This window comes from Garra rufa, chromosome 7 (assembly GCF_049309525.1).
Source record: "Garra rufa chromosome 7, GarRuf1.0, whole genome shotgun sequence".
In the NCBI taxonomy this organism is placed as follows: domain Eukaryota; kingdom Metazoa; phylum Chordata; class Actinopteri; order Cypriniformes; family Cyprinidae; genus Garra; species Garra rufa.
In genome coordinates, this window is record NC_133367.1 from 47,419,584 (window position 1) to 47,428,909 (window position 9,326).

The 9,326-nt window shown below is 40.0% G+C and overlaps 1 protein-coding gene across 1 annotated transcript; it reads left to right on the plus strand.

Moving 5' to 3' along the window:
* Window positions 1-1,446: 1,446 nt before the first annotated feature.
* On the plus strand, window positions 1,447-9,106 carry LOC141338204 (CMP-N-acetylneuraminate-beta-galactosamide-alpha-2,3-sialyltransferase 1-like). Its single transcript, XM_073843753.1, has 6 exons — window positions 1,447-1,533; window positions 2,673-2,866; window positions 2,960-3,139; window positions 6,816-6,861; window positions 8,454-8,573; window positions 8,942-9,106. Exons 1-6 carry the CDS (start codon window positions 1,447-1,449, stop codon window positions 9,104-9,106), a joined length of 792 nt encoding a protein of 263 aa, XP_073699854.1.
* Window positions 9,107-9,326: the final 220 nt, after the last annotated feature.

The following is a 9,326-nucleotide window of genomic DNA, read 5'->3' on the forward strand; positions in this document are numbered from 1 at the left end:
TGAGCAGCTCAAAGGGAGCTCTCCAGAGTCTTTGGAGGACAACAGAGAGATCCCAAGAGGGAACGATGTGCGGTCTGGGAGGTTTGATCCTCCTCGCACCTCTAAGGAACCTGATCAATCAGGTGATGCTTCCTTAGGCATGACCCTTCCACTGCATCGTGATGCGCAGCCACATACACTTTCAAAGTGAAAGGAAGCAAAGGAAAGGATGTGAAGTGTGGCCAAGTACAGTGACCCATACTCGGAATATGTGCTCTGCATTTACACACACAGTAGTGAACACACACACCGTGAACACACACCCAGAGCAGTGGGCAGCCCGGGGAGCAGTTTGGGGTTTCGGAGCCTTAGTCAAGGGACTCACCTCAGTCGTACATTGTACATTCACTCCCCTTGTGTCCTTCTCCAGGAGAACCGCAATCACCGCACGCAGGACAGAGGCACCCGTGTTCAATGGACAGATGTGGAAAGAATGCCTCTGAACCTGGGTGGACGCCTTGTGAACTGAGTCGTGTAGCTGAGTCGTACCGTCCGGATCAACCAGCAAGACGGACTGGGAAGCTCTAACCAGCCCTCCAGCCTGCATGCAAGCGGGATCAATGGAATGGTAACTGACGTGACCACGGGAAGGGGACTGGACCCAGAAGGCAGAGCGTCCTGGGGTAGAATCGGGCTGTCGCGTTGGCGAATCCAGGCTCCGAGTCTGAATCCGAGGAGGCAGTGTGTCGCTCAGGAACAGAACTCAGGGCGAAAGACCCAGACATGGAGGAAATTGCTCTTTTTGTGAGTAGGTGGGTACCACTGGCCCAGAGGCCAGTGGCATCAGTGAAGACACAGGGGAGCAGATGTTGAAGTCCCCCAAAAAGCAATATCCACCATCCCATGGTTGCCCATGTCAGGGTTGCTTCGCAGACTTGCGGGTGGATTTAGCGGGCCCATGAGCAGCAGGCTGTGAAGCTCTCCTGCGACCGGCTTGACGCCCTGGCTGAGGAGTTGCCTCCTTAGGGGCAGCGGGGAGCAGAGCAGATGTAGTGGCTGCAGGGGGCGCCCTCGTCGACGAGCAGGTAGAGGCTTGGTACCCGGCTGCCTGGTGGCAAGGGATTGCGCTCTTGGACCACAATAGTGGACATCACATGACAGAGGGACCGCAGCGTGACCTTCATAAACCTACGGTTAGAACTACCCTTGTGACCCTGAGTGCCTTGGCTTGGTGGACCTGCAGGATAGCCATGGCATGCAGGGTGGAAGCAGTCTGACCCGCAGGGCTATAAGCCTTTGCAGCGAGAGCTGACGAAAGCTTATAGGCTTTGGAGGGAGGCGCAAACGGTTCCACCAGGTGGTGGTGTTTTGCGGGCACAGGTGCACCGCAACTGCACGCTCCACCTGGGGAACGTCAGCGTTGCCCGGACATGAACAAGTCATATAGTAGGAATACTCTCGATGACCATGCTAGAGAAATTTTCTCTTTTAGTTTCTGGTTTGCCCAGGGAAAGACCGCAGCACAACTGTGCACTCAAGCAGTGTGGCTTCACTGTAATGCAAAGATACCGGCAGCGTCTAAGACTAAGAGGCATTTTCTGTATTCTTCCTTTTTACATCTTCAACAGCTCGCAGAGGTGAAGGCTCCGAAGCAGAAATCTGAATGAGTGGATGCATCTTATATACCCGTATGGTATGGGGGAGTGGCTAGGCATGGAAATTCCACTCACCAATGTTCATTGGCCTTTTTTCTTAAAGGGGTCCTATTATGCTCTTTTACATAGTCTTTATTTTATTTTGGGGGTGCACTAGAACATGCTCTCATGCTTGGTGGTTCGAAAAACGCATAATTTTTCACATTATTTACATTATTACAATGGCTTTCTCCCCAGGCTGGCACACATGGCTCAATTAGTTCCAGGTTTAACCTTCCAAAAAATCAAATGTGTTGTGATTGGTTAGCAGTCCCATTGCGTTGCAATTGGCGAACAACTTAGAGCAGGGTTCCTCAAATCTTACCCTGGAGGTCCAATGCGCTGCAGAGTTTAGCTCCAACCCTGATCAAACTCACCTACCTGTGATTCTCTAATGATCCTGAAGACCTTGATTAGCATTCTCAGGTGTGTTTGATTAGGGTTAGAGCTAAACTCTGCAGCGCATTGGACCTCCAGGGTAAGATTTGAGGATCCCTGGCTTAAAGGGTGTTCAGTGAAGCCACGCCCTTTCCCAAAGCAGCAAACTAGATTAAAGTGATTCTTACATTTTAAATATGGATATTTTAATACGGACACCTCAGTCAATGCTCGCATTTATACCAGCTGCCCTATGGCTCGCTAAAGCATCCCAGAAGCGACTGTCCATAATACATTGCTAAATTTAGGCGAATTCCAAATTTCCGTAGGCAGGATTTACGTTGTGACTTCATAGCAGAGCTGTTCATTGTAGTTCTTGAAAAGGGATTTTTTTTTAGATTTTGCTACCTGGCCTTTCATTCATGAAAATAGCTGCGGTGAGGCATTGTAAAAATGAACTGACTTGCCTTAAAAGGGACTTTGCTCGCTCTATTTGGTGCTATGAAAGATCACTGTATGCATATGACATGTCAGTCTTCTTTTTATGCAGATTTTGTGAAATTCATTACAGCAAAATAATGATCAATTTTAAATTCTAATTTGTTTTAACATATTCTACAGAGTCTACAAAATGAATCAACTGTAGCCAACTACACCAAAGTGGTGGAGGTGTTGTTTTCCCTCTTCCCAGATAAAGAGCACTATTCCGACAGGAGTCCCAGCCGCTGCAGGACCTGTGCTGTAGTGGGCAACTCTGGCAACCTTGTCGAATCCCATTATGGTGCGCTCATAGATTCACAAGACTTTGTTATAAGGTACTAAATGTGGCATAAGTTGTAACTTTTGCATCTGCTAACAAATACTCTTGACACACCCACACTTTGTGTATCTGTGTGTTTTGATCTCAGGATGAATGAAGGCCCAACAAAAGGTTTTGAGCAGGACGTGGGGTCTAAGACCACTCACCGTGTCATCTACCCGGAGAGTGCTACGGACATTGGCGAGACGACTCACCTCATTCTGTTGCCCTTTAAGATTCTGGATCTGCAGTGGCTCATCAGCATCTTCACCACCAGACACATCAATATGTGAGATCTGTTTCTCATGCTTGTCAATTCAGCTTTACTGTAATTGAGCATGCTGCCACAATAACAACTTCTGTTGCTGGACTTTTGTGGATGTATAAATCCATCTCTTCTAGTGCTTTCATATAGTTGTTTTTTAAGGGTTGGCATTTTATTTGTTTATTTTTTAACATTTGTATTAACAGCTAATTTTGCATCAACATCATGCATCTCTCTAGTTAAAGCTGGGATCTTTATGATAATCTCCATAACTGTTCCCAGTAGAAACAACTAGACACTACTAGAAACAATGGCCATGTTTGGAATGGAATAGCAGTTTAAGACATTAGTTAGCACTGGAGTGCATTGAAACCCCTTGTTGTAAACAAAACTGTTTTGATGAGCTTAAAGGAATACTATATATATATATATATATATATATATATATATATATATATAGTATTCCTTTAAGCTCACCAAAACAGTTTTGTTTACAACAAGGTTTCAATGCACTACAGTGTTAATTAAAAGAATATATATATATATATATATATATATATATATATATATATATATATATTCTTCTTAAACTCATTCCTAATACACATAACGTCTTACAACCTACAAAGTGAAAAATATTCTGGCTATTCCTTACAGGTGCTGGTCATATAATTAGAATATCTTCAAAAAGCTGATTTATTTCACTAATTCCATTCAAGAAGTGAAACTTGTATAATGTATACATTCATTCCACACAGACTGATATATTTCAAGTGTTTATTTCTTTTAATTTTGATGATTATAACTGACAACTAATGAATACCCCAATTCAGTATCTCTGAAAATTAGAATATTGTGAAAAGGTTCAGTATTGAAGACACCTGGTGCCACACTCTAATCAGCTAATTAACTCAAACACATTCAAATGCCTTTAAATGGTCTCTCAGTCTAGTTCTATAGGCTACACAATCATGGGGAAGACTGCTGATTTGACAGTTGTCCAAAATACCACCATTGACACCTTGCACAAAGAGGGCAAGACACAAAAGGTCATTGCAAAAGAGGCTGGCTGTTCACAGAGATCTGTGTCCAAGCACATTAATAGAGAGGCGAAGGGAAGGAAAAGATGTGGTAGAAAAAAAATTACAAGCAATAGGGATAACCGCACCCTGGAGAGAATTGTGAAACAAAACCCATTCAAAAGTGTGGGGGAGATTCACAAAGAGTGGACTTCAGCTGGAGTCACTGCTTCAAGAACCACTACACACAGACGAATACAAGACATGGGTTTCAGCTGTCGCACTCCTTGTGTCAAGCCACTCTTGAACAACAGACAGCGTCAGAAGCGTCTCTTAAAGACAAAAAGGACTGGACTGCTGCTGAGTGCTCCAAAGTTATGTTCTCTGATGAAAGTCAATTTAGCATTTCCTTTGGAAATCAGGGTCCCAGAGTCTGGAGGAAGAGAGGAGAGGCACAGAATCCACGTTGCTTGAGGTCCAGTGTAAAGTTTCCACAGTCAGTGATGGTTTGGGGTGCCATGTCATCTGCTGGTCCACTGTGTTTTCTGAGGTCCAAGGTCAACGCAGCTGTATACCAGGATGTTTTAGAGCACTTCATGCTTCCTGCTGCTGACAAACTTTATGGAGATGCAGATTTCATTTTCCAACAGGACTTGGCACCTGTACACAGTGTCAAAGCTACCAGTACCTGGTTTAAGGACCATGGTATCCCTGTTCTTAATTGCCCAGCAAACTCGCCTGACCTTAACCCCATAGAAAATCTATGGGGTATTGTGAAGAGGAAGATGTGATATGCTAGACCCAACAATGCAGAAGAGCTGAAGGCCACTATCAGAGCAACCTGGGCTCTCCTAACACCTGAGCAGTGCCACAGACTGATCGACGCATTGCTGCGGTAATTCAGGCAAAAGGAGCCCCAACTAAGTACTGAGTCCTGCACATGCTCATACTTTTCATGTTCATACTTTTCAGTTGGCCAAGATTTCTAAAAATCCTTTCTTTGTATTGGTCTTCAGTAATATTCTAATTTTCTGAGATACTGAATTGGGGTTTTCATTCGTTGTCAGTTATAATCATCAAAATGAAAAGAAATAAACATGTGAAATATATCAGTCTGTGTGGAATGAATGTATACATTATACAAGTTTCACTTCTTGAATGGAATTAGTGAAATAAATAAACTTTTTGAAGATATTCTAATTATATGACCAGCACCTGTATATATAACAAAGGAAAATGAGAATTGGAGCTGTCAAGCTCCAAAATACAATAAAAGCACCATAAAATTACCATTAAAAAGGTTCATATGACATGCACTAATTTTCCAAGTCTTCTGAAACCAATTTTGTGTGAGAATCAGTCAAAATATCGACTAGTAAAGAGAGAAGTATTGATATCTGATTCATGAACAACAACAAAAATAGAAAAAAAAAGTCATTGTCATTAAATCAGTTGGTCCAGTGCACAAAACCAGTCCAAATGACTCAGGAATCAAATGGATTCAATTCTTGAGTCAACTCACAGCCCACTGGAGGAGAAGATTATCAGAAGACTTCACAATTATCAGAGTTCACAATAATTTTATGGCAATTTTTAATTCTTTTTAAAGGTTTCTTATTTTATTAATTGTAATTGAATGGAAAAGAAAATTAAATTATTCAAAATGAAATGTACAGTTTTTTCATTCAAATGGAGATTTCTTGGTTTATTTACCAGCATTCTTACTAATCTTCAAGGATTTTCAGGAGTCAAGCACCAAAGGCACCTATTGTATCCATCTGCCTTCTTTTTCTTTTTCTTCTTGTGGGAAAGTTCTGAAATGTAACACACAAATAAAGGACAGTCTACACAAATAAACTACAGCCAATTTGGAGTAACTCAAACCTTCTACTTCCACCAGCAGTTAAAATTTGCATTCATGTTTATGCCAATATCTTGGATTATCCACCATTTTCCTAAATAATCTATGATCTCCATACAAACCAATGTTAAAATATTGAATTAATTAGTTAAACAGAAACTTTTTTAATGTAACTAAATCTAAAAATGTGTGCAGGCAGGGTTAAGTGGTAACTATGCGTCATAGGTGCACATAGTAAAATGCCCAACGCAAAGTAGAATCAAATGCAAAATCTTTATTGAGTAATCCACAGACAGACGGCAGGGACACACGTTCACACAACAAAGAAACTAGAACTGAAACAAACTTATAAAGGGACATTGTTTAACATAGGCAGGTGATGGTGATAAACGATAACTAGGACAGGAAAATACAAATATGGACATACGGGAGAAACCAAGACAGACAGAATGACAGGGGTGTTACACTATGGAGCCATATTTTCATGGGTTTAATGTTACATTATGGGCTCTGAAATATGTTCATTTGACTAGAAACATCCGAGACTAGGTTGGATGCAGTCAGCCGAGATCTTCAGCGTTCAGAAAAGGGGGATAGGATTGCACCATGCACCATTTTTTTAAAGAAACCTACTTTTTCAAACAAATTTTCATAAAACTTGAATCAGATCATCTCCAGATCTTGCCATCAAAAATATGGAATTCAAGTTGATTAGTTAAACTGTTCTCAAATAACTTCAAATTCAATGAAGATCATTATTATTATTAAGTATTTTTTATATTGGGTGGAATTTAACTTTTTTTTTTACATTTATTCTCAGGACATACAAGTATGTGAAACCATCCATTAAAGCAGACAGAAATAAGGTAAGCATAATTGACAAACACACATTCAAGTGTGTATCTAAGACAGGGGTCCCCAAACTTTTTTCTGAGAGGGCCACATAATTTTCATTTCTTTAATGGGGGGCCAGGTCGGTTTATAAAAGAAAATTCCATGGGCTGGACTGACTACTATTATTATTATTATTATTTTACGATTTTACCTGTATTTTTTATACCTTTTAATGCTAGAATAGTTTATTATTTTGTTATGCACCACACAGACAAATGATTTTTTTTTTTTTTTTTCAAAAGATATACAGGTGCATCTCAAAGTAGAATGTCATGTAAAAGTTAATTTATTTCAGTAATTCAAATCAAATTGTAAAACTTGTGTATTAAATAAATTTAATGCACACAGACTGAAGTAGTTTAAGTCTTTGGTTCTTTTAATTTTGATGATTTGGCTCACATTTAACAAAAACCCACCAATTCACTATCTCAACAAATTAGAATATGGTGACATGCCTATCAGCTAATAAACTCAAAACACCTGCAAAGGTTTCCGTCAAGCTGTCAAAATTGTCTCTCAGTTTGGTTCGCTAGGCTACACAATTGTGGGGAAAACTGCTGATCTGACAGTTGTCCAGAAGACAATCATCGACAGCCTTCACAAGGAGGGTAAGCCACAAACATTCATTGCCAAAGAAGCTGGCTGTTCACAGAGTGCTGCATCCAAGCATGTTAACAGAAAGTTGAGTGGAAGGAAAAAGTGTAGAAGAAGCAAAATCGATTCAAGAATTTGAGTGAACTTCACAAGGAATGGACTGAGGCTGGGGTCAAGGCATCAAGAGCCACCACACACAGACATATCAAGGAATTTGGCTACAGTTGTCGTATTCCTCTTGTTAAGCCACTCCTGAACCACAGACAACATCAGAGGCGTCTTACCTGGGCTAAGGAAAAGAATAAATGGACTGTTGCCCAGTGGTCCAAAGTCCTCTTTTCAGATGAAAGCAAGTTTTGTATTTTATTTGGAAATCAAAAACACTGAAGTCCAGTGTTACCTTTCCACAGTCTGTGATAATTTTGGGTGCAACGTCATCTGCTGGTGTTGGTCCACTGTGTTTTTTGAATCACACGTCAAATTCCTCAAATGCTATTGAGTCATTTTGTCATCACTCTGTATTTTCTAGCTGCCTCTTGCATCACCGATTGCGATGACACAGTACGTTGAATGTACCATTCTGTTGGTGAATTTAACAAATAATTAGGCTATGTTAATAACTAAGGGAAATTTTAGTTTGAAAGCCAACCTTCATTATCAAATACCGACATGATATAAGTAAAACATATTTAAAATTACATTTTCAAAATATGTCTCTGGCATTGTTCAGAGGGCCGGTCCAAATGTGGGGGCGGGCCGCATCCGGCCCCCGGGCCTTAGTTTGGGGACCCCTGTATTATACTATTGTTTTTTGATTCCTTCTTGTAAAGCACTTTGAACTGCATTAACGTGTTAATGTTACTGAACACAGTTCTTGGATTTATTTAAACGAAGGAATGGCAAACTTTTACAATTATTGGAAAACATTTTCAGATGTATCCCACATGACCTTTCAGTTTGCTCTTTCGAGGTGATGATCCTCCATCCTGCATTTATGAAGTATGTCTACGAGAGCTGGCTGCAGAGTCGTGGAGAATACCCTTCTACAGGCTTTATATCAGTTATATTCGCTCTGCACATCTGTGATGAGGTGCACACACTTCTCAAGACAACATTCACATTATATTTTGACCCTTATCCACCAACACTTTTATATACATTACATACATCAAGAAACTTCATTGAATCATAAAAATCATTATTTATTATGATTTATTATATAATATGCAAAAAAAAAAAAAAAAAAAGAGAAGTACTGAGTAAATCTTTCTTCCTATCTTTCGGAATAGGACAGGGTCATTTAATTTTCAAAAAAAATCCATCATGGTTAAACATGAAGAAATATCATATTTTCTTCTGCCTCTGGTATTATTTGCCTTTGTAGTTATTTTTAATTAGAGTAAAATATCTTGTGGTGCTGTAACAAACATATTTAATGTAATAATTCATCTCTCCTAGGTCAGCGTGTTTGGATTTGGACCAACAAATGATGCAGTTTGGGATCATTACTTTGAGAATTTTAGCAGTGACCCTAATGAAGGCCCTCATGATAAAGTCTTTGAGGGCATAGTGCTCTCTCAACTCCACCAGAAACACAGAATTATGTTGTATAAAGGATGGTAATGAAGCACAAAGCTTGAACTACACTGCAAAAAACGCTTTTCTTACTTAGATTTGTCTTGTTTCCAGCCAAAATATCTATAAACATTCTTAAATACTGAAAATAAATTCCTTGTTTTCGGAAAAAAAATACTGTGTTTTTGCAAAATAATCTGCCAATGGGGTAAGAAAAATAATCTTGTTTTCTGTTTGAAATAAGATTTTTTTTTGCATACCCCACTGA

What these genes read in the sequence shown, in the direction of transcription:
- LOC141338204 (XM_073843753.1), top strand. Translation starts at nt 1,447, where the DNA reads ATGCTAGAGAAATTTTCTCTTTTAGTTTCTGGTTTGCCCAGGGAAAGA. An exon ending in TTAAAGCAGACAGAAATAAG is followed by an intron (nt 6,862 to 8,453) that starts GTAAGCATAATT and finishes TGCTCTTTCGAG; the next exon opens with GTGATGATCCTCCATCCTGC. An exon ending in CTCTGCACATCTGTGATGAG is followed by an intron (nt 8,574 to 8,941) that starts GTGCACACACTT and finishes CATCTCTCCTAG; the next exon opens with GTCAGCGTGTTTGGATTTGG.